General features: G+C 42.9%; 1 protein-coding gene across 7 annotated transcripts in view; it reads left to right on the plus strand.

Moving 5' to 3' along the window:
• The window catches only part of trioa (trio Rho guanine nucleotide exchange factor a), a 142,114-nt gene that overhangs the window by 105,938 nt on the left and 10,879 nt on the right, over positions 1-25,297 (plus strand). For 4 of the 7 annotated variants that reach the window (XM_080735759.1, XM_080735760.1, XM_080735763.1 and 1 more), the window contains exons 35-52: positions 8,672-8,814; positions 9,263-9,362; positions 10,078-10,321; positions 10,986-11,093; positions 11,836-12,032; positions 12,856-13,026; positions 17,041-17,136; positions 17,693-17,841; positions 18,849-18,915; positions 19,047-19,150; positions 19,247-19,316; positions 19,440-19,529; positions 19,859-19,951; positions 20,987-21,037; positions 21,136-21,213; positions 21,657-21,848; positions 23,766-23,946; positions 24,913-25,167. In XM_080735759.1, coding sequence (XP_080591885.1) covers positions 8,672-8,814; positions 9,263-9,362; positions 10,078-10,321; positions 10,986-11,093; positions 11,836-12,032; positions 12,856-13,026; positions 17,041-17,136; positions 17,693-17,841; positions 18,849-18,915; positions 19,047-19,150; positions 19,247-19,316; positions 19,440-19,529; positions 19,859-19,951; positions 20,987-21,037; positions 21,136-21,213; positions 21,657-21,848; positions 23,766-23,946; positions 24,913-25,167 — 2,389 coding nt within the window. The remainder of the gene's footprint in view (positions 1-8,671; positions 8,815-9,262; positions 9,363-10,077; positions 10,322-10,985; positions 11,094-11,835; positions 12,033-12,855; positions 13,027-17,040; positions 17,137-17,692; positions 17,842-18,848; positions 18,916-19,046; positions 19,151-19,246; positions 19,317-19,439; positions 19,530-19,858; positions 19,952-20,986; positions 21,038-21,135; positions 21,214-21,656; positions 21,849-23,765; positions 23,947-24,912; positions 25,168-25,297) is intronic. The other 3 variants (XM_080735761.1, XM_080735764.1, XM_080735762.1) reach the window with 2 other exon arrangements.

Below are 25,297 nucleotides of genomic sequence, written 5' to 3' on the forward strand. Positions count from 1 at the left end.
TTATAGTCAAAACGGACTACCAAACCGGAATCAGTTTTAACCCAAAACAATTCCCCACGCTCAATGACATCATTTTAGTACCTACCCAATAACTACACTCCTCTAGCATTTACTGTAAATAGGGATTGGGGAAACAAACGGGGAACCAAAACATAGTGACGCCGCTTCTGCCATCCAATCTAGGATGCCATGCGGTCTAGACCGGATCAAACGACCTGTTTAGTAAACGTGCACCAGGAAAAGCCTAGTGACGTGAGGTTAACTGTTAACTGCACACCTATTCTGTTCCTATTCACTGCTGAACCTCTTGTGGTGCCGCTGTCCTCAAACGCTCTTGCTTTGCCTCTTGTTTTGAGCGCATGAAGCCAGCTTCCAGATGGCGGTTAAGCTTTCTGTATCACTGCTTCCTCCAACCACTTTATTTATTCTCCACTGCCCTTTATCTCCGTTCATCCCTTCATCTTTCTTGTTTCTGTCTGTCTTACCTGTTTCTGTTTCTCTCTACTGCCCTCTGTCTGTTCTGGTCTGTACTGTTAGCTGGTGCGCTTTAGCTGTGCTCTCTGTGTATTAACCCAGAGGTAGACTATTGACGTGGGGCTGTTTGCTGTGGATATGTTTGTATCTCTGATCCCTTTCTGTGGGCTAACATGCATCCACCAACGCTGCTGACCACCCGCTAGCTCTCACACTTGCACCCTGTAATTGTTTGACAAGTCCAGCAAGAGCCGTCGCAGACTGCGTCCGCGTCTGAAGACGGGTCTTATGACCCGTCTCATGACGCGTCAGTGCTTAAATAGCGGTCAAGACGCAGCTTTGCGTCCAGGACGGAGCTCCCGCGGCTCAAGACGCGATTCTCGGTTTCAATCACTTCAATCACGTCTTTGCGTCTTCTAGACGCGAAACCGCGGCTCAAGACGCGATTCTCGGTTTCAATCACGTCTTTTAACCTCAAAGACGCGGCTTGGACACTACAATCGCGTCTTTGATCCCAAAGATGAGGCTTGGAATCGCGTCTGGCTGGAACTCGGTGTGGCCGTAAAGGAGACATGTAACCCGCAAAGTCTGCTGTGTGCTGTCCTTGTATCTATTAGATACATTTTACTATTATTTATTGTCAATGGAACATGCTATATTCTACCATATTGTCGGCATTATAGTGTGTCATAACGTTTTTAGTGCGAAAATATATCTTTTCGTTTCTTTTTTTTTTTAGCATTTAAAAAAAAAAGGCAGGTTATATCTGCCTGGATTCATGTCACAGAGCAGAACGTTTAGCTCAGTCGCTAGAGCGGCCGCCCCGTTGACCGGAGGTTGCCGGTTCGGTCCCCGCCTCAGTCACTCTTTATTTCTAAGCACTGTGAAACACGTTTTCTTGCGGCTCCAGACGCGAATCTCGTTTCAATCACGTCTTTGAGCCAAAAGACAGGGCTTGGACCGCGTCTTTGAGCCCAAAGACGGGGCTTGGACACTACAATCGCGTCTTTGGGGGCTTGGACCGCGTCTTTGAGCCCAAAGACGGGGCTTGGACACTACAATCGCGTCTTTGATCCCAAAGACGTGGCTTGGAGGCTACCGCGTCTGGCTGGAACTCGGAGCGGAGTCAAGTTCATTGAAAATAACGGGGCCGTATGTTTTGACGCGGCGCCTCCGTGCGGCCGATGTGTCTAGTGTGTGTTCCCCTTCAGACGTCTGCTGTCTGCTCTCCGTGAAAAAAAAAAAAAAAAGGGTGTCTATTGTATGTATTTTTTGATGGAGAATTCAAATATTACCTTCTTTTTTGCATAGGACAACTCTAACCTGCATCAATTGGTATTTTATAATTGCCAATTGTACCCTATCCATCTAAAAAACAAATTGGATGTCTATTGTAGGTATTTTTTGATGGAGAATTCAAATATGACCTTCTTTTTTGCATAGGACAACTCTAACCTGCATCAATTGGTATTTTATAATTGTCAATTGTACCCTATCCATCTAAAAAAACAAATTGGATCTCTATTGTATGTATTTTTTGATGGAAAATTCAAATATTACCTTCTTTTTTAGATGGGACAACTCTAACCTGCATCAATTGGTATTTTATAATTGCCAATAGTACCCTATCAATCTAAAAAAAACAAATTGGATCTCTATTGTATGTATTTTTTTATGGAAAATTAAAATATTACCTTCTTTTTTTAGATAGGACAACTCTAACCTGCATCAATTGGTGCATCAACCTTCTATCTATCTATCTATCTATCTATCTATCTATCTATCTATCTATCTATCTATCTATCTATCTATCTATCTATCTATCTATCTATCTATCTATTTATACTTCACCTTTAGTCAAGAAGAGAGTTCAGCCTCAGGAACTTGCACACCTGGAACTGTGTCATGACTGTGTCATGGAGCTAAGCAGAACTATGTTAAATACTCACAATGAGTCTGATGGACCAATCAGAGTGGTGGTGGGGGGAGGGATCAACAATAGACAGAAACTGGATAATGCTTTGTTAACTGTCCCACCTAAGTCCCTGCTAGTCTGAACAAATCACCTTCCCTCTCATAACACTACTACTACTACTACTACTACTACTACTACTACTACTACATTTATATAAAGCTGCTCTTGCATTTGAATTCAAGTCTGACACAAGTTAAGGTTAACTTAGGTAGTAGTTCATTTTGCTGGCTTTTGTGTGTGAGTGTGTAGGCCCACAAATTATTATAATTGTCTGTCATTAAGTGACTCAAAGGGAGACGTCTAATGGGTGTTTATTATTTTAATATTAACTGTGGGAAGATTATATATATTTTATTTTGCACTTACAGTGTTGTGATATTATTCCTGAAGGAAGAGGGGTATTTTCACAGCCCAGGCTTTGAACCTAAATGCTGTTTACATGCTCTATAAATATTTATTTCTATATAAAACTCAGTTGTGTGGAGTTATTGTGTGCCTTTTCTTGTAGCTAAAGAGTCCATTTGTTCACTAGACATTAAGTCAAGGTTACTATTTTGAGTTGAAGCCAAGTGTTTTATTACTTTGTGGTTTAACATTATTTAAAAGGCAAATTCATTGTTATGGTTACTTTAGAAGACTGCTTTTGCATTCATGAGTTAAAAAGAGAGCCAAGCTAATTCAAAGAGTTAAGTTAAAGGAACACAAAACGTGACTTAACTCACAGCTGCCATTGGACAGACAGTTATAACATACTCTTATCTTTCACAGAACAGACAATTATCATTTATTTTATCTATTTGAGACATGTAGCTGCTCTAGGGGAAATAGAGCATTAATTTGGGATCAGCCTATTCAATTGATAATGACCAATGGGTGCCAGTTTCTAAGTAGTTAAGCATATTACCATAACAATATATGTGGCCTAGACATGGATATTGCCCACTCAACTCGTAATCTACAGAAATGTCCACCACATCACACAGTATAAAACCTAGTAGAGAAATCTGCCTTCTCCTGTATTGTATTAGTGACATTCATTAATAAATAGTAAAATAACAGGACAGAGCAGAACAGGCCTCTGCTGTGTCTTTATTATGGGTGCATTCCAATGCAAATGGATACTCTGGAACAATCTGAAACAATGTATCTTTCCTGTGGCTGTTATAATGAACACAAACAGATCAGAACGTAATTTAACATTAACCAGTTACATTTATCATACAACAATGTAAGGGATGGATTCCTTTCTATTGTGTGAGTTACTTAAATGCTGATCAATATGTGAATCTGGCTCTTATCAGGTGGGTGTTTTCTCTCCCTGTCCTGTGCTGTCCTCAGTTAAACCAAGACAGTGCTGTTGTCACCAATGTGGAAAAAGCTTCAGCTCAATTTATTATCTCAAAGTAGACCAGAAAATACACACAGGAGAGAAACCATACGGCTGTGTCCAATGTGGGGAAAAGTTCAGTTTAATGGCTGCTCCGAAAGTGCACCAGAGATTTCACACCGAAGAAAAGCCTTACTGCTGTGAACACTGTGGCAAACGTTTCACTGTAAAATCTAGCCTCGTACAACACAAGAAGATTCACACTGGAGAGAGACCTTACTGCTGTCACCAATGTGGGAAAAGGTTCACTCTGAAGACGGCTCTGAAAAGACACCTGAAAATCCACACTGGTGAGAAGCCATATACCGCTGTGTCCAGTGTGCGAAAATGTTCAGTGATATGCATCATCTTCGGTGTGAAATCTCTGGTGCACTTTCGGACTATCTTTTCACCACATTGGACACAGCCGTATGGTTTCTCTCCTGTGTGTATTCGTTCATGTATTTTGAGATAAGACAATCGAATAAAGCTTTTCCCACACTGGTCACAGCAATAGGGCTTCTCTCTAGTGTGAATTCTCTGGTGTTCTTTTAAAATCCCCTTTTGAACAAATCTTTTCCCACACTGGTCACAACAATAAGGTTTCTCTCCAGTATGTGAACGCTTGTGATCTTTTAGCAAAATACTTCCCACATTGTTCACAGCTGAATGGCTTCTCTCCTGTGTGTATTTTCTGGTCTACTTTGAGATAATAAATTGAGCTGAAGCTTTTTCCACATTGGTGACAACAGCACTGTCTTGGTTTAACTGAGGACAGCACAGGACAGGGAGAGAAAACACCCACCTGATAAGAGCCAGATTCACATATTGATCAGCATTTAAGTAACTCACACAATAGAAAGGAATCCATCCCTTACATTGTTGTATGATAAATGTAACTGGTTAATGTTAAATTACGTTCTGATCTGTTTGTGTTCATTATAACAGCCACAGGAAAGATACATTGTTTCAGATTGTTCCAGAGTATCCATTTGCATTGGAATGCACCCATAATAAAGACACAGCAGAGGCCTGTTCTGCTCTGTCCTGTTATTTTACTATTTATTAATGAATGTCACTAATACAATACAGGAGAAGGCAGATTTCTCTACTAGGTTTTATACTGTGTGATGTGGTGGACATTTCTGTAGATTACGAGTTGAGTGGGCAATATCCATGTCTAGGCCACATATATTGTTATGGTAATATGCTTAACTACTTAGAAACTGGCACCCATTGGTCATTATCAATTGAATAGGCTGATCCCAAATTAATGCTCTATTTCCCCTAGAGCAGCTACATGTCTCAAATAGATAAAATAAATGATAATTGTCTGTTCTGTGAAAGATAAGAGTATGTTATAACTGTCTGTCCAATGGCAGCTGTGAGTTAAGTCACGTTTTGTGTTCCTTTAACTTAACTCTTTGAATTAGCTTGGCTCTCTTTTTAACTCATGAATGCAAAAGCAGTCTTCTAAAGTAACCATAACAATGAATTTGCCTTTTAAATAATGTTAAACCACAAAGTAATAAAACACTTGGCTTCAACTCAAAATAGTAACCTTGACTTAATGTCTAGTGAACAAATGGACTCTTTAGCTACAAGAAAAGGCACACAATAACTCCACACAACTGAGTTTTATATAGAAATAAATATTTATAGAGCATGTAAACAGCATTTAGGTTCAAAGCCTGGGCTGTGAAAATACCCCTCTTCCTTCAGGAATAATATCACAACACTAAGTGCAAAATAAAATATATATAATCTTCCCACAGTTAATATTAAAATAATAAACACCCATTAGACGTCTCCCTTTGAGTCACTTAATGACAGACAATTATAATAATTTGTGGGCCTACACACTCACACACAAAAGCCAGCAAAATGAACTACTACCTAAGTTAACCTTAACTTGTGTCAGACTTGAATTCAAATGCAAGAGCAGCTTTATATAAATGTAGTAGTAGTAGTAGTAGTAGTAGTAGTAGTAGTGTTATGAGAGGGAAGGTGATTTGTTCAGACTAGCAGGGACTTAGGTGGGACAGTTAACAAAGCATTATCCAGTTTCTGTCTATTGTTGATCCCTCCCCCCACCACCACTCTGATTGGTCCATCAGACTCATTGTGAGTATTTAACATAGTTCTGCTTAGCTCCATGACACAGTCATGACACAGTTCCAGGTGTGCAAGTTCCTGAGGCTGAACTCTCTTCTTGACTAAAGGTGAAGTATAAATAGATAGATAGATAGATAGATAGATAGATAGATAGATAGAAGGTTGATGCACCAATTGATGCAGGTTAGAGTTGTCCTATCTAAAAAAAGAAGGTAATATTTTAATTTTCCATCAAAAAATACATACAATAGAGATCCAATTTGTTTTTTTTAGATTGATAGGGTACTATTGGCAATTATAAAATACCAATTGATGCAGGTTAGAGTTGTCCTATCTAAAAAAGAAGGTAATATTTGAATTTTCCATCAAAAAATACATACAATAGAGATCCAATTTGTTTTTTTAGATGGATAGGGTACAATTGACAATTATAAAATACCAATTGATGCAGGTTAGAGTTGTCCTATGCAAAAAAGAAGGTCATATTTGAATTCTCCATCAAAAAATACCTACAATAGACATCCAATTTGTTTTTTAGATGGATAGGGTACAATTGGCAATTATAAAATACCAATTGATGCAGGTTAGAGTTGTCCTATGCAAAAAAGAAGGTAATATTTGAATTCTCCATCAAAAAATACATACAATAGACACCCTTTTTTTTTTTTTTTTCACGGAGAGCAGACAGCAGACGTCTGAAGGGGAACACACACTAGACACATCGGCCGCACGGAGGCGCCGCGTCAAAACATACGGCCCCGTTATTTTCAATGAACTTGACTCCGCTCCGAGTTCCAGCCAGACGCGGTAGCCTCCAAGCCACGTCTTTGGGATCAAAGACGCGATTGTAGTGTCCAAGCCCCGTCTTTGGGCTCAAAGACGCGGTCCAAGCCCCCAAAGACGCGATTGTAGTGTCCAAGCCCCGTCTTTGGGCTCAAAGACGCGGTCCAAGCCCTGTCTTTTGGCTCAAAGACGTGATTGAAACGAGATTCGCGTCTGGAGCCGCAAGAAAACGTGTTTCACAGTGCTTAGAAATAAAGAGTGACTGAGGCGGGGATCGAACCGGCAACCTCCGGTCAACGGGGCGGCCGCTCTAGCGACTGAGCTAAACGTTCTGCTCTGTGACATGAATCCAGGCAGATATAACCTGCCTTTTTTTTTTAAATGCTAAAAAAAAAAAGAAACGAAAAGATATATTTTCGCACTAAAAACGTTATGACACACTATAATGCCGACAATATGGTAGAATATAGCATGTTCCATTGACAATAAATAATAGTAAAATGTATCTAATAGATACAAGGACAGCACACAGCAGACTTTGCGGGTTACATGTCTCCTTTACGGCCACACCGAGTTCCAGCCAGACGCGATTCCAAGCCTCGTCTTTGGGATCAAAGACGCGATTGTAGTGTCCAAGCCGCGTCTTTGAGGTTAAAAGACGTGATTGAAACCGAGAATCGCGTCTTGAGCCGCGGTTTCGCGTCTAGAAGACGCAAAGACGTGATTGAAGTGATTGAAACCGAGAATCGCGTCTTGAGCCGCGGGAGCTCCGTCCTGGACGCAAAGCTGCGTCTTGACCGCTATTTAAGCACGGACGCGGCATCAGACGGGTCATAAGACGCGTCTTCAGACGTGGACGCAGAGAGTCAGCGGCTGTCTCTCGACAAGTCTTCCACAAGTAGAAGAAATATTGATTGTATTTTTGTTGTGTCATGTGTTACAAGTAGAACTAATTTACCGAACAGTATTTAAACCCCCACTACCTTCACGCTTCATGGGTTTTTCTGCGTAAAAGCAAAAAGATAATGGTCTCATCAGGCATGTTGCCAAATCCTCACGTCTTAATTCAGACCATTAGCCACAACTACAGTATATTACATGCATCTTTTGGTTTACCAAACTAACCACTAATAACACATAATGACGTGCTGTGTGCATTGTAAATGGATTCTGTCTTATTACTAACAGTACGATATATGTTCATGCGTACACACATACAGCTCATCCATTACAATTTACTGCACGTTTTTTGACCAAGCTGTCATTGGGGACCCTCAGTGTTGTCACGTCTGCCATGTCAAGCCATTTCGTCACCGTGTAAAGAATGATAAATATATGTTAACTTTTCAAAAAACAATCCAGTGAAATTCTCTATTCTATATTTTAACCAAAGCTAAGTCAGGGATGCAAACATGGAGCCATGGTGAGTACTTCATTTACCCCCTACACAGCAGTAGTCTGGAGGAGCTTCACCTCCCAGCACCTCCTATGGCTCTCTCTGTGTTTAAAATTATGTTGAAGTTCGGTTGAAGTTACCACCATAAAGGTCTCTTCATGGTTAAAGTCTGATTTTCAGAGCTTTTTGACCATGCAATGAGAATGAATGGAATGGATACTTCCGGTTCCTCTCACAGAGCAACAGAAGCAACAGATAAAGATGGTGGACAATATTTGGACTTAGAGTAGCTATGCACACCAACCTTCTAACAAAGTTTAACATGACTTTAAAGACTGGACATACAGTTGGTGGAAGCAGTACAATTAATGCTTTCAACAGATCTACTTGTCACCTATATCCAAGTTGGGTCAAGGTTTGGGAGAAGCCGAGGTGAAGTGACTTCAGACTTCTGACAAGCACTGGCAGACACAAATTTAAAAAGTTCAAAGAAATGTCACTTCCAGAGACTGATCTAACCTCTTTGACCCCTTGACCCCGTCCCACCCTCCCACTCACTCAGGCGTCCAGCATAGAGAACAAGCAGGACTGGATCAAGCACATCAGGGAGGTGATCCAGGAGAGAACCATACATCTGAGAGGAGCGCTCAAGGAGCCCATTCACATCCCCAAGGCAACCACCGCCAAGCACCACAAGGGCCGCAGGTACGCGTACTGTACAGCTAAGGGTTGAATCTGGGTGTCCCGAATGGAAATCCAAGCATCTACTGCTCGTTCTATAGACAATCCCCTGCCCTTATTTTAGGTGTTTGAGCTTCAGGCAGGGTTACTTGATTATTCTTGCCGGTGCCTAGTAGGCATTAATCAATTTGAGATGCAATGTAGTTATATAGATTTGCAATATTCTTTTATTGTTATTAATTAAGTACATTTTAACATATTTTTATTTGATATACTTTATATTACTTACTGCCTTTTTATGTTTGTTTTACATACAACTTGCCCTCAGGGATCAATAAAGTGTCTCTATTCTATTACATGTGCACTGGTAGGCACTATCATGCACACACCTTCACACACGCATACATACTTGCATACTGGTACACACCAACATGCTCACTCCTAACATTAACACACTGTGTGTGTCCTGCAGGGATGGAGAAGATCTGGACAGTCAGGGTGACGGCAGCAGTCAACCAGACACCATCTCCCTGGCCTCCCGCACCTCCCAAAACACACTGGACAGTGACAAGGTGAGCACGCATACACACACACACCTCCCAAACACACTGGACAGTGACAAGGTGAGCACGCATACACACACACACACCTCCCAAACACACTGGACAGTGACAAGGTGAGCACGCATACACGCACACACCCCTCCCAAAACACACTGGACAGTGACAAGGTGAGCACGCATACACGCACACACCCCTCCCAAAACACACTGGACAGTGACAAGGTGAGCACGCATACACGCACACACCCCTCCCAAAACACACTGGACAGTGACAAGGTGAGCACGCGCGCACACACACCCCTCCCAAAACACACTGGACAGTGACAAGGTGAGCACGCACGCGCACACACCCCTCCCAAAACACACTGGACAGTGACAAGGTGAGAACACGGCTTTTGCATACTCTATACTGGATGCAGGTACAACACATCGGGTGCATGTATTTGCCCACGTTTGGCTTTTGATTTAACAAATGTTGTTCAAACTGTCTTAAAACTACACAATAAAGATTTAATGCTGAGTTGTATATTTATACAGTGCATAGGAAAAATGTATATACTATACTAATTCATATCAAGTCCCTCAAAATATTTATAAATTGCTAAATGTTAAATAAAGGGTGAACAATTATCTCCCCATCCAGCCTCTTAATAAGTCCTTACTTCCTTACTTAACCACAGCAGGCTGATTAATTCTCTCTCTCTCTCTCTCTCTCTGCATGACAGCTGTCGGGCGGCTGTGAGTTGACGGTGGTCATCCATGACTTCATGGCGGGCAACAGCAACGAGCTGACGGTGCGTCGAGGCCAGACAGTGGAGGTGCTGGAGCGCTGCCACGACAAGCCCGACTGGTGCCTGGTCCGCACCACGGACCGCTCGCCCGCCCACGAGGGCCTGGTGCCCTGCGCCATGCTCTGCATCGCACACTCCCGCTCCTCTATGGAGATGGAGGGCATCTTCAACCATAAAGGTAGGCGGGCAGCAGGAACACTGGGTGACTTGTAAGATTGGAGGTGAGATTCCAAAGTGTGTATTATACTGTATCTCAATTATGTCATATTATAAAGGGTGGTAAAATGGTTAATAGAACTAATCAATCTATTGAGAATAATCAATCATGCGCAAAGAAAACAGTCGGCTCCATATATGTGCGCATATATATGACCATATATGGGCATATACTGACATCACCGATCTCCATATACAGAATACGCATGAAAGAGACAAGGATTGACAGACAGAGATCTCCATATATGGGCATGTTGTGCCCATATATGCATATAGGTGTGAGTGACCTGAACCTCTAGTATATAAAAAAGTCACGCTTCTCGATTATTCGATTAATCGTCGAAAAAGCAACTGATAGAATAATGACTAGAGAAACTAGACTGCACTCTGTCGAGGTGCCAACTTGCTTCTTGTGCACTCATAGCCAAATATACTGGTAATTCGCATCACTCTCCGAAGAAAATGACAAGTGCGACCCCAAATATGGGGCCGCACATACCCACAGGAAGCTATCAACAACCTGCAAATAATACAGTTTCAGCCCTAATGAGATACAAATGACAAACTGGAACTTGTATTTCTCTTTCATGCTCTCTAAGAAGTGTCTTCTCTCTTCCCTTTGTCAGACACGCTGTCAGTGTGCAGTAATGACTCCATCCTGCCAGGCTCCTCTGCCACCCTGCAGCCTGGCCATGGCATGGGATCCCACACCTCACCTGGACCCAAGAGACCAGGTGCTGTACACACCTCTCACCCAACTCTGTACACACATACCTCTGACCCAAACCTGTACACACCTCTGACCCAACTCTGTACACACACTCCTCTGACCCAACCCTGTACACACCTCTGACCCAACTCTGTACACACACACACCTCTGACCCAACCCTGTACACACCTCTGACCCAGCTCTCTAGCCCTGTGTTCCCTTAAGCCATTAACCCATTTAGGACTAAAACGCATTAATACGCATTATTTCATGCTTTAACTATTACAAAATAAAATGTAACTCAAGAGATCTTTTTTTTACACTCTCAGAGTTAGGATTTTACAGTGTAGATTGGGGTCCCATAGATAAATGGTAAGTGGTATCAAATGGGTGTCTGTGTCCTAATGCTCATCAAACTAGGAGTCCTTGAAATTAAAAGGTTTGAGAACCACTTCTCTAAACCAGTGGTTCTCAACCTTTTCAGGCCGCGACCCCCCAAATAATCATATTTTAACTGGGGACCCCCCACCCTGATGGCTATTTTCACAATTTCTGCCTCTAATATTTGACAATTTGGCCAATGTTTAATTTGTCATTTTAGTGCTATTAAATTGTCACTTTAGAAATGTGAAGATAACCTCTATACACTTAAACTGTATGTTGGTTTGTTTACTGTTGAGTGAGAAAACAAGTCCTGGGTACCCCAGGGTACGACTTGAGTTTAATACTAACGAGGTATCTTGTTTTCCCCTCCTCTTGTTGCCAGGCAACACCTTACGGAAGTGGCTGACCAGTCCGGTGCGGCGGCTGAGCAGCGGCAAGGCGGACGGCCACGTGAAGAAGCTGGCTCACAAGCACAAGAAGAGCCGCGAGGTGAGGAAGAGCGGTGACGCCATGACCCTGGGCTCCCAGAAGGACTCTGACGAGAGCGCCGCCACGCCCCAGGACGAGACCGTGGAGGAGGTGGGTGCAGCAGTCACACCCAGTAGAACAAGAGGCGTTGTGTATAGCAATGGTTCTCAACCTGTGGGTCGGGACCCCCAGAGGGGTCCCCAAATTATTTTGGGGGATCCCCAGATGTTTAGCTAAATGTTAACATTGTTTTCTCATTCAACAGCAAACAGACCAACATACAGTATAAGTGTATAGAGGGTATCTGCACATTTCTAGAGTGACAATTTAAGAAGGCCAGAGGTACTACACCTCTGGTCAAACATTAGTCAAATTGTCAAATATTAGAGACAGAAATTGTGAACATACCAGATCTACATGCCATATGCTCACAATAAACTAAATGTAATGCCAACTCCCACAATTCCAAGTGCTTGTGCTGGGTCAGAGGGGTCCCCAGTTCAAATATGATTATTTTGGGGGTCGCGGCCTGAATAGGTTGAGGTTGAGGAAACAAGGACTTCCACAAAAAGCTACAGAGTGTCATCAAACAATCCGTTTAATAGGAAGTCCTATGCAGCATGCAGCCAAGTTTCTTAAATAAGGTGCATAAGTCCACTTTATACACAGCTGGAGGACACACATAGATGGAGTTCTGTTAATGGACCGGTACATAAATACACAATGCATATAGCTGTGGAGAATATGGAAAAAGTATGTAATTATTTTCACTGGTCTTCTTAGGCCTAGTCATTAAAAACTAGTTTCAACAAAGTTTTAAAAAGGTACAGACTTTTCTCTCTGTGACACACACCAGCATTGTCTCTCCGCGCCCTACCTACAACTGACTCCTATCTCCTCTGTCTCCATCACCGTGCACGTGTCTCAATCGCAGAGGGTCCGCAACGAGGGTCTGTCCAGCGGCACATTGTCCAAATCCAGCTCGTCGGGCATGCAGAGCTGTGGAGAGGAGGAGGGTGAGGAGGGTGCCGACTCCGTGCCACTGCCTCCGCCCATGGCTATCCAGCAGCACAGCCTTCTACAGCCTGACTCCCAGGATGACAAGGTGAGGCCAGGGAAAGGGAATGTCAGGTGGCCGTAGAGGGAAGGCATGGATGGAGAGATGAGAGGGGAGGGCTGGAGACGGACAAATGGTTCAGACCTAGGATCAGATTATATCAGCACGAAATAAGGGAGGAAAAGTTGAGCTGCATGCCGGTGAGTTGCGTCAGAGCAAATCTAACTGTTACAGTATACAGTATGCACATTTGTTTTGACTATTCGGATGCATTACTGTCATTTAACGTGCACTCATAGCCAAATATGGCTGGTAATTCGTCATTATTGCCATTACCCCAAGGGTTTCCCACCCCTCTGGTGTATGACGTAAGAGCAAAATGGCCGATGTAAAAAGCTAGATACCTCATCCGCCGCTGCAGTTCATTGGCGCGACTGGTAAAACAGGACTGGCGGAACTGTGGAAGGCACAAAGAGGAAGTCCTGCATCTGATTGGCCTACCGAGCATCCCATTCTGTGACGCACAAGGAAACATCCTTCAGAATTCCAGAAGCTTGCCAGTCCTTGTATACCAACGCCCCAGAGCCGGAGGAGGCGTCTACCTTTTTATGTCTATGGTCAATGGGTCCAGATAAGTTAACTAAGATGAACACAAGACTAACCCTGATTTGGAAATGGTTTTGGGTAGGATAAATTCAACAGATACTGAATGCTTGTATACATGTCATTCAGTTATGATAAGACAATGTGTTAGTAGGAGAAATAATGCTGGTTCAGATGGAATAGACCTTCTGAGTAAAACCTCCATAGGGGAATAAACAAACATATGTGCATATTGCCCTACGGCTGCTACACATCAAGCTGACATTGGGCCGTCTGTCTTTTTAGGATAAAATCATTCCTTCTGCAGTTCAGTTGCTCTTGCAGTTATGTTTTTTGTTTCCCAACTGTTCTATAGAATGCATTTTTTGCTCATTTCAGCCTTATTCTTTCGCATTTGCCAAAAATGGATGTGTTTGACTCTGTTTTTGAGTGACTTGCAGTTTTAAGTTATGCATAGCATTGCATTGTATCGTACCTGTGGACTTGGCGTCCTGTTTCTCCTCAGCAAAATCACGAGTGTTCATTTAATACTATAGTATTTACACACTCAGGAGTTTGCTCTGTGGGGAATGAATTTGCTTCAGGTGGTCCTGGTCTGGTTGGCTTTTCCCTAAAGACAGAAACACCTCTGACACTAATTTCTGTTTCTCTTTGTTTTTGTTTCCTGGTCGTATCGTTTGCTGTTTGCCATGTTGTAGCATTATCTTGATTTATGTCCTGTCTTTGCTTTGTCTCAGTTTCCATACCTTTCCATTTGAAGTTCCCCATTTTCCCCCTTCTGTCTTCTCCCGCAGTCGATTCTTCAAGCTCTCTCCTTCTTTTCCCCGTTCTCGGCACTTTTTCAGCTTTAGTTGCTGATTTCAAATGCCTTTTTGTTTGCGTTTGGATTCCATGACATTAGATCAAAGGCTTTCGATGTAGAACTCTTCCGAAACTCACTGTAGCTTTTTTCTAAAAGTTTCCTTTTTCTATCTTCTAAGCTTTTAAGCCCCTAAATTTACCTTTTCTTTGCTACGCAAACTAAAAACTATAAAAAAAACTATCCCTTTTTAAAATCTTTAGTACAGAATGTCCTGCTTCCATTTCTTTTCTTTTTTTTTCTTCAGTTATTTCATGTTTTGCATTGCCAGCCTGGTTCCTTCAACACAACGTTTTAAAGGACAGTCCCATGTGTTGCGCACGTCACGGGAAGCTGCTGTGAAAGAGAGTATGTATTTGACAGCTAACTCCAACCGAGAGCCGTCCGCGTTCATTAAACACGGTTGTTTTTTGTCCACTCCTAGACTCAGATTAAGAGGCGGTTTGGTCTCGCTAACGCCGGTCTCCCTCCAATTACTGTTGAGATTATCAGCCCTTGCTTGCTGTGTAGGTTAAACCGTACAGTATCTCTGTCCCTGGGAGGTTAGCACACATCCACTGCTTTCTCTTCACCAGTTTATGGAATGGTTTGATGAACAATGAACATAGACATTGATTGATAGTCAGACGTTTAGATATTAAACCCTATGGGTTGACACCCCCTTCCCCCCGCATGGTCAAATAAATAGTATATGGGTGGAGTGGAGTCACGTCACCCCCTGCCCCACCCCCCAGATGAGATGATGACTCACTCAATGAGCCCCGCCCCTCTTCATCCCTCCGTCTCCCGACACCCCCCTCCCCTCCCTTCACCCCGCCCCCTCACCCGTCCTCACTCCCCCCACACCCCCACCCCTATGTGCGTTAAACTTCATTACCCATGCGAGAGTAATTGGCATCTTAACGCTGGCGAGGCCAGAAGGGCACTTTCCCAGCCTCACCCAGAAACCTACAGTAGTTGGGGGAAAGTCTTGAAGCGCGGCACAGCAAGGGTGAGAGCCTCCTGAAATATACCTCTTTCATTCTGTTTACATTCTCTTTCCAAAGGTCCATCCATCCCTCACTGGATCAAAAGATGATAATGAATACAATGTTTAGTTAAAACTTCATGGCTTATTTTGGAGAAAAAAAACACTCACTGACTTTTGAACCATTTTTTTTTCACTTTTCCACTTCATGTTTTTGTCTTTTCCACTGACATATTCTATATTCCATTAACCCCCACTCCTGTTGACTTTTCTTTGAAGACTATAATTGCCTAGCATCAATACTTCTTTGCGTCTTTTTCAGGTTAAAACGTCACTGTACAGAATGGTACTAATCTAAACATGTGACATCTTTCTTAGTAACACCATTGGACATTTAAGCTTTTCACATTTGACACATTTTAACCCAGAAGGTTACAATCAAAATCTACTTTGACTACTGAACAGCTAAACTATTGTTCTGAATAGCAAATACATATCGCATATACATACACATATTTATATACATATTTATATACATGTATATATACATATTTACAAAAGAATACGATAACAAGATACGCAACGATGCAACAATGTTAGTAATATTAATGATATTGGGCTATAATGTCTGTCATGGAGCATCTGTTCAGGTTCAGCACTCCTTGAAGTCTGAATTTTAATGATAAATAGTGTGTTTATGGGTCATCTCGCTGTGTTCACATTGATTAAGAAGTCACTTTGTGAATAGTTAGGATTATTAGTTATGGACTGATTTTAAATGGCTTATTAAATAAAGTTATTCACGCGAAGAGATGTAGTTTTATATCTTAGACTTTGCTTTACAGTATCTAATGATGACAGAGACTTTGTAAAAAACTGTCCAGCATTGACCATACTGTAACTACGTCCCGCATATCCCACAGGATATCGCCTTTCGAAGATTGACTTAACCACTTAAACCCAATATTACACAAATTTAAAGAAATGACAATTTCAAAAGGTTTTTGAAAATGTGTGCAAGCTTTGTGATCTTGCAGATCGGTTATTTTCAAAAGTAAAAAAAAAAAAAAAGATAAAATAGCCTAAAATAGGACCCCCAAGGGTTGAAGTGGTTAACACAATATTACTTGGTGTAGGTTGCTTGCTTGCGTAAGAGTCTCCATTAGGGCTGTCACGATTATGACATTTTACATGACAATTAACTGTCACTCAAATAATTGCGATTAACGATTTAATTGTCGTTGACAATTACATTTCTGTTTGGCTTTTAGGCTTTGAAGTTGCACATGGTAGATATGACACATAACCTAAATATACAAAGAAATTTCTGACATATTTGACAACTTTATTCTTTAAAAAGAACATTGATAGTGGAAATAGCCGATCTACAAACTCACAACACGTCGCGATGCGACGCGTTGTGAGCTTGTAGATCTGCTATTTCCACTATTTTTTTGTTATATATATGAACATTTTTCAACATGGAAACGATTATGACGATTATGAAAAATAATCACGATTATGTCAAATAATCACGATTAGACGATTATGTAATAATTGTGACAGCCCTAGTCTCCATTTCTAATACGTCTTCCTCTCTCCCTCGCTTCGCTTCCTGCGTTGCCACACCCAGACGTCCTCGCGTCTTTCCGTCCGTCCTTCCAGTTCCGAGACGCCCAGCGCGGCTGAGCTGGTGAGCGCCATTGAGGAGCTGGTGAAGAGCAAGATGGTAGGGGAAACACATTTAGGTTGTTACGGCGGGCCATTTCCATGTCCCTCTCAGTGCACATTTGGTTTGATTCTTTTTCGCGGCCATGTGTCTTGTAGTAATAGCCCTTAAGCAAGGCATTGCTCAGTGATCGAAGATCGCCAGCTAAATGTCCAGTGTAAGACACAAAGTGGCGCGTGCGAGTAAAGCCTCTCCTGAAATGTGTTCGCAAGCACACACAGTCGATTGTTCATATTGGTTGTTTATGCACACTTTATACACATTCATATTTACAGTATAACCTGTTGCAAATCCTGGGGCAGTCCAAGTGTGGAGGGCCAAGCAAGGACCCATAAATCTCCTTTTGTGCTTTTTGGCACCTTATTCCTATTCCCTGTACTTTACTACCTGATTACTCTTATTCTTCCTTTTTGTCCCTGTATCTATCCTGTGTTTCATACAGCGTTACTGCCATGACGAACTGAATTTCCCTCATGGGATCAATACAGGCCTATTGATCTACACACATACACGCACACACAAGCATTACTCATTGACCTTCCTCCTCCTTGCACAGGCTCTGGAGGACCGGCCCAGCACTCTGTCGGTGGAACAAGGCGACAGCAGCTCTCCCTCTTTCAACCCCTCGGACAACTCGCTCCTCTCCTCCTCCTCCCCCATCGACGAGATGGACGAACGCAAGACCGCCGTACTCAAGAGGCGACAGTATGCACCGCTCCATTCTCCAATATGCTTCTCAGGGTTCCCACGGTCATGAAATTCCTGGAAATATTTTGAAATTAGAAAAATATTTTTCCTAGTACTGGAAAAGTTTTGGAATTTATCAAGGGTCCTGGAAGGTCCTGGAAAAAAAATATGCATTGTCTTTGGTCATTGATTTTGTTAATAGAAATGACAAATTAAACATTGGCCAAATTGTCAAATATTAGAGGCAGAAATTGTGAACAATAGAACCGTGTTATAAAAAATTCCTCAGCTCTTAGTGCTCGTCAGGGTGCCGGCACTGCCGGGTCCCCAGTTAAAACCTGATTATTTCGGGGGTCACGGCCTGAAAAGGTTGAGAACCACTGGCATACACTACCTGTCTTTGGGCATTGCGCATAGGAGTAAGCGACCTGTTATTGAGCTGACTTATTGTTATATAGTCCTGGAAATTGGGTTAAATATTCTGGAAAAGCTTTGGAAATTAATTGGTAAAAATGTGTGGGAACCCAGTCTTCTGTCACAAGACCTGGAATAATTTTTTGCTTTAGCTATTCTTGACAAATCATGAAAATTGCGCAAATCTTTGACTGTACTGTATATATTTTTAAAGCCAACTTTTGTAACTCAAATCTTTACTTCTGGGGGTCCCTGTAACAACATATTTTGAGATGGGAGTCTGCGGTCAAATGCATATCATTCTAGGGGTCCTTGACATGAAAAAGTGTGAGAACCACTGACATAGAAACGTTTTTCCAAAACCTTAGTAGGATTTAGAGGACATTTATAGAAACGGGTCAAAGATATTCAAAGACTTGAACAAACTTTCACGATAAAAAAATAAATAGCAGATCTACAAGCTCACAGCACGGTACTCTGTGCCACACTGTGAGCTTGTATATCTGCTCTGTTTCAATATTTAAAGCATAAAATGATGGTTATAGTAATAATGCGTAATAATGGGTCTAAACATGATTCTGACTGTGTCACGTGTGTTCTTGTGGCTGTAGTTACATACTGCTGGAGTTGGTGGAGACTGAGAGGGACTATGTGAGGGATCTGGGCTTGGTGGTGGAGGTGAGTGTGTGTGTGCCGGTCTTCAAATACATTAGAGCTGAATCATCGGTCATTGGTGGGGCTCCACTCGCTGTACATCCTAGCTATGTGTATGAGGTTTGCTGTGCTCAACATACCACCGACCGTTTCAGGGCTACATGTGCCGAATGAAGGAGGAAGGGGTTCCGGACGACATGAAGGGGAAAGACAAGATCGTCTTTGGCAACATCCATCAAATCTTTGACTGGCACAAAGAGTAAGTTGCGACACACCTGACGCGGTGAGAATAGGGAGTGTTGTCAGTGCCGTTTCGTTGCTTTCTAACCAGCATGCGTGTCTCTGTCTTGGACAGTTTCTTCCTGGGGGAGTGTGAGAAGTGTCTGGAGGATCCCGACAGACTAGGGCCGCTCTTTGTCAAACAGGTTTGTGTAACTGTTCTCTCACAGTCTATGGGTTTTTGGGCTATGGGCTCTGTGTTTCCGTTAGTATATACGAGTGCACTTTAAGACAAGTCTGAAAACTGTGTGTGTGTGTGTCGTCCCCAGGAGCGGAGGCTAAACATGTACGTTGTGTACTGCCAGAACAAGCCTAAGTCGGAGCACATTGCCTCAGAGTACATCGACACCTACTTTGAGGTACTACTTTCAGCTACAGAGGGATTGATCTATAGTCTGATAGTCTACATTAGACTATCTGTAAAAATGGGATAACCCAGTGTAAAGTAAATATTCCTTTATTTAGTTTCCTACTTGATATATATATATTTTTTTTCAAAACACTATAAATGTAAAAACTTTCAATAAGTATTGAAAATTGCAGATTTACAAGCTCACGCTGTGTGAGCTTATAGATGGGATATTTTACTAGTTTGGGTATGGGGGGGGGGGGGGGGGGGGAATGTTGGGGAACCACTGACTGGGATAAGAGTTGTGAAATGTGTCTGAACCTTTGAACCCATGTGTAGGACCTGAAGCAACGTCTGGGTCACCGGCTGCAGATCACTGACCTGCTCATCAAGCCCGTCCAGAGGATCATGAAGTACCAGCTACTGCTCAAGGTGAGAGCTTCTTCTACAGCAGTGGCTCTAATAATCATTTTTTAACTGGGGACCCCCCAGGCCCCCACCCTCACAAGCACTAAGAGTTGAGGCATTACTTTTAGTTTATCATTGTGAAAATAGCAGATCGTTCGGCTATTTTCACAATTTCTGCCTCTAATATTTGACAATTTGGCCAATGTTTAATTTGTCATTTCAGAGGTATTAAAAAGTCCTTCAATTGTCACTTTAGAAATGTGCTATACACTTAAACGTTATGTTGGTTTGTTTACTGTTGAGTGAGATAACAGTGTTGCACATTAAGTTAATCATCTGGGGACCCCCCAAAATTATTTGGGGACCCCTCTGGGGGTCCCGACCCACAGGTTGAGAACCACTGTTCTACAGCAGGGCAGGGGCACCAGACCACAAGCCACTGCCTTGCCTGGGGCTGAGATTACTTAAAGGCACACTGTGTAACTTCATGTCTTACCCAGGATTCTAACCCATCTCTCTTCCGCAAGTGCTGACGTTGTTTTACAGCATGCCTGCTTGCTCAGGGGAGAATCTTTATTTTGACCTGCTGGTCGACAAGTGGCACTGCCTACCACTTGTCGTTCAATCGTTTCAAATCAGACACTGGATATTCTAAATGTCTCAATATAGAGGAGCAGGGAGACCAAATACAACCATCCCAATTGTGTAGGTTATATTGTATTGACATACTCAGATTGGACAAAATGTAAACCCTAAAAATAAAGAAATACATATTGCAGCTTTAATATTGTAATCTCAGCCCCAGTGATGAATGGTGAATTAATTTATTTGGTGATAAAAGGAAGGAGCACATCAGCACTTCCACTACATTTAGCAGACACAATATCACCAGGGATAAAAACACAATAAAGCCCTAAGGCTTATTTCTATTGTGGTCCTCTAATCTAATGGACAGCTTTTATTTTTGATAAATGCTGTATGAAAAACCTTTTAACACTGTGCTGTAGCTGTCAGAGCTTTACTCGATAAGGTCCCAATTTCCTCTTGTTTGTTTTTTAGGATTTCCTCAAGCTGTCCAAAAAGGCTGGCCTAGAGACTGCAGAATTGGAGGTGAGCTAAGAAACAGCGTTTGTCTGTCATCTTTTATGAAAACGCAATGTGCTTTGCCCGCTCTCTTTAACGTTTCCTTATTTTTTACCATTATACAGAAAGCGGTAGAAGTCATGTGCATAGTGCCAAAAAGATGCAACGATATGATGAACGTTGGCAGACTCCAAGGATTTGATGTAAGATATCCTACTGTATACTCAGTGGTCCAAATAGACTCTTACAGGTCTGTAACTCTGAGATTGTACAAAGGGAACCAGATAGACCCTTATGTGTCCTTTTAAGTGAAATTAACACAGAGGATTTTACAGGGTCCCAGATATCAAATATTGTATTAAATGGCTGTGGCCTAATGCCTATTAACCTGGTTGCTGCCAGGGTTAAAAAAGCGACTATTGTCTTCAATTACCAGCATGTTACCTTTTAATGTGCATGAAGGTCACGGATAATGCACAGACCATGCATCATGCATGGCTTGAAAGTACGTTCTTTTCGTCAACGCCACTATACAGGTACTATTTAGTGTAAATCAGGCGTATCCTCCCTACACACCTGATCATCCTGACATGTCTTGGTCTTTTCTCCGTCATTCTCTCCCCCGTTCCCCCCTTCGGTCCCTCAGGGGAAGCTGGTGGCTCAGGGTCGCCTTCTGCTCCAGGACACCTTCTTGGTGGCCGACCCAGAGGGTGGTCTGCTGGGCCGCATGAAGGAGAGGAGGGTCTTCCTGTTTGAACAGCTGGTGATCTTCAGCGAGCCCCTGGACAAGAAGAGAGGCTTCTCCATGCCCGGCTTCCTCTACAAGAACAGCATCAAGGTAACGGCCTGGCTTCAGAAATGGCCGTCAGTGTGTGTCGGCTCAGTATGCAAGCGTGATGGCTAACCATCTGTGCTGTGCTGAGACTCCAACCAGTTTACTCCAAGTAAAATCTATTGCCGTAAATGGCGATGTGAGCTTGTAGATTGACAAAATATACACCAGGCCTAACTCATTGACTGCTGTATCACGAGTTTCCCAGAGTTATTCCCGCTGTCTGGCGCTGCCACGCCCGAGTTTCCCGAGTTTTTGGCTGTTTTTTTTTTTTTACTTCCTTCCATCTATTTTTTTGTTTGAAAGCTGTGAACGGCGTGCACACACGTGGTGCATGATCTGTGCATGGGCGTGCATGATCCGTGCACTATGGATTACATGGCAGTCTATGGAGACTGGGGGCAGTTCAGCCTGAAAATGTAAATGTTTAAAGGGCAGTGTATGTGTTAATAATATGCACATATTACACTGGTTTGAGTCTCAGCACAGCATCTGTTGCCAACACATAACTGCCTCCTCTTCAACACGATGTGTGAAATGCTGTGTTGAGTGATTGTCTCTTACTTGGACAACATAGCTCATGGTAGGGCATTCACGAATAGTGATTTTTAGTATTCTAATTATTCGACCTCAAAGTATTCGAATAGTCGAATATTCGACAGGACTGGCCAAACTGTCAAATATTAAGTAAGCAAGAGGCGAACATTGTGAAAATAGCCGATCTACATGCTCACAACGCGACGCGTTGTGAGCATGTAGATCTGCTATTTTCACATTATATTTATCTGCGGAACCGAAAATTTTAATTTAAATGTAATACCTACAATTCCAAGTGCTTGTCAGGGTGGGGGTCCCCAGTTCAAATATGTTTATTTTGGGGGTCACAGCCTAAAAAGGTTTGAGAACCCCTGGTATAGAGCATTAACAAATTCATCCACCAGGGGAATTGACAACTCATTCTTATGACTTCCTATTTAGCCACGCTTTATAAACTATATATTTTTCAAGAGAAAACAATAAAAAAATAAATAAAATAAGCGAATATTCGACTTCGGTGAACAACGTCGAATAGTGATTTTGATATTCGAATATTGGAATATTTGGCGAATGCCTTGGCTCATGGGTGCCATTCAAACCATTTAAAGGGGAAGACCACCATTTTCAATATTGAACTGTGTCATTGATATACCTTAGAGAAGTTGTGTGGAAATAGAAAAAAAGTTCCCCGCCTTCTGTGTTGCCTAGAACTTGATTTTGGGGTTTGTATTGTAAAGTACAACTTGATGACATCACACATTGTACTTTACAATACAAACCCCAACATCAATCTTCCAGTTCTAGGCAACACAGAAGGGGGGGAACTTTTTTTCTATTTCCACACAACTCCTCTAAGGTATATTAACTCTCTTACTGCCAGATTATTTATTTATTTATTGGGTCTGGCGCCATCAAAAAGTGGCTTACCTTTGCAACGTTATAGTAGATTATGAGACTTTTTTTTTTCTTTTTTTTTTTGCCTTATATTGCCTGGTAGGCTGCGCTTTCGCAGGCCAGCCAGCAGAGGGGGGCGTAATGCCATTAATGTGAATGTGGCCGCTTCCTCTTGCTATACAATGGGAAGAGGAAGAGCACACAAAGCCCCAGGGCCTGAGATAATCAACACGGAAGCAAAATGGTCTCTGTTGATGTAAACGCATAATGGATTTTTAAGAACATCACTGCTCGCGATGTGATTACAGTACACGGCGGCACGACCCCTCATCACCTTACAGTCATCAGACGAGGTAAACGAACGAGCGCCGTATTGGCCGTCCTCACTCGTTAAAATTGGGGCGAACAGGAACGTTCAAAGCAGAATAAGAGTTCCCCTTTAAGTTTTTTACATCTCATAGACAAGGATGGTCATTCCTCTCTGTACTGCAGGTGAGCTGTCTGGGTCTGGAGGAGAACGTGGACGCTGACCCCTGTAAGTTCCTGCTGACCTCTCGGGTGTCCAACAACAGCGTGGAGTCCTTTGTGCTCCACTCGTCCCACCCAGGCGTCCGCCAGGTGTGGATGCTCCAGATCGGACAGATACTGGAGGGCCAGCTCAATTTCCTCAACGGTAGGCGGACGCAACGCACCTGCACGCAATTCACCCTTTGTTAGCCTTCTGGTTGGTCCCTGACTGATGAACCTGCAGGCTCTATCTGCCTTGTCCCGCACTGGTTCCGCCTTTTTTATGTTGAATTTGCTAAAACATAATTTTTGGAGAAAGAAAGCCCATTTAAAAACATGCTGAGTCACTATACTGCCACTGAGCAGCTCCATTTTACTGAAATTAGAATTGAACAACACACAGAATAACAATATGAAGCAACTGAATTAAAATGGTTGTGGATGGAGTGTCCCACCGAGTGTCCCACCAAGACACAGCAACCAATGGGTGTGAAGATGGGCGGGACAACGGGCGGGACTTGACAAAGGGTGAATTGTGGCTGCATTTAAGAATACAGCCCAGACATTATTATTATTTATTTTTTTGGACGACACTGGTATTGGCAACTATACAGCCGATGTGTTCCGGTTTTTAACCTTTTAAAAATGTTTAAAAAATAGCAGATCTGCAAGCTCACAATGTGTAGTGAGCTTGTAGAAATAGAAACTTCAATAACAGTTTTGTCAAATTGACTTCAAGGTAACCGGTGGTTGGGCGCCCGCTGGCCTACTGGTCCAGGCGCATACCACTTACTAGGCATTGCCCCTAACCCTAACCCTAGGCATGGATGCCTGGCGGTGTCGCCGGTTCGATTCCCGATCCGAGCGACCTTTTCCTCGTGTCACTCCCCATTTCTCCCCCCAGTTCCTGTCAGTCTACTGTTCTATCCAATAAAGGCGTAAAAGCCCAAAAACTAATCTTTAAAAAAAAGAAGGTAATCGGTGGTCTGGGATTCCAAAATAGTGACCTCATCAGGCATCAAACCTAGAAATCTGGCATCAGTTGGTCTCCAGAGTTAAGAATAACGAGGCTTTGCTGCACAATGAAAACGCCTATGGCTCTGTCTTTCCACCCTTCTCTTATCACTCACAGCTCTGACCTCCCCCATAGAGTACCAGAGGAACCACATAGGGGCGAGTGGCGGGCCATGCATACCCGGCGTGGGAGCTCCGATGGTCGGCGGCGGTGGCGGCTCGGCCGTAACCGCTGGATCCCAGGGGAGCGCCATCCCCGCCGTCCCCCAGGGGGGCTCCCGCCGGCCGTCCAGGATCCCCCAGCCGTCCCGCCTGCCCCAGCCCCTACGCCATCACCCCGGGGCCGACGCAGACGGCCCCAACAAGATGACAGGTAAGGGGCCCGTTTGCTGCACGGTTCCATTTGAAACGTGTCTGTGCCATTATGCCATTAAGTCCAGGAACGCATCTTTGTTACGTTCGATTTTTCAAGCATTATTTTATGCTTTAACTATTGAAAAATA

This window comes from Nannobrachium achirus (genome assembly GCF_963921795.1).
Source record: "Nannobrachium achirus genome assembly, chromosome: 10".
Lineage (NCBI taxonomy): Eukaryota > Metazoa > Chordata > Actinopteri > Myctophiformes > Myctophidae > Nannobrachium > Nannobrachium achirus.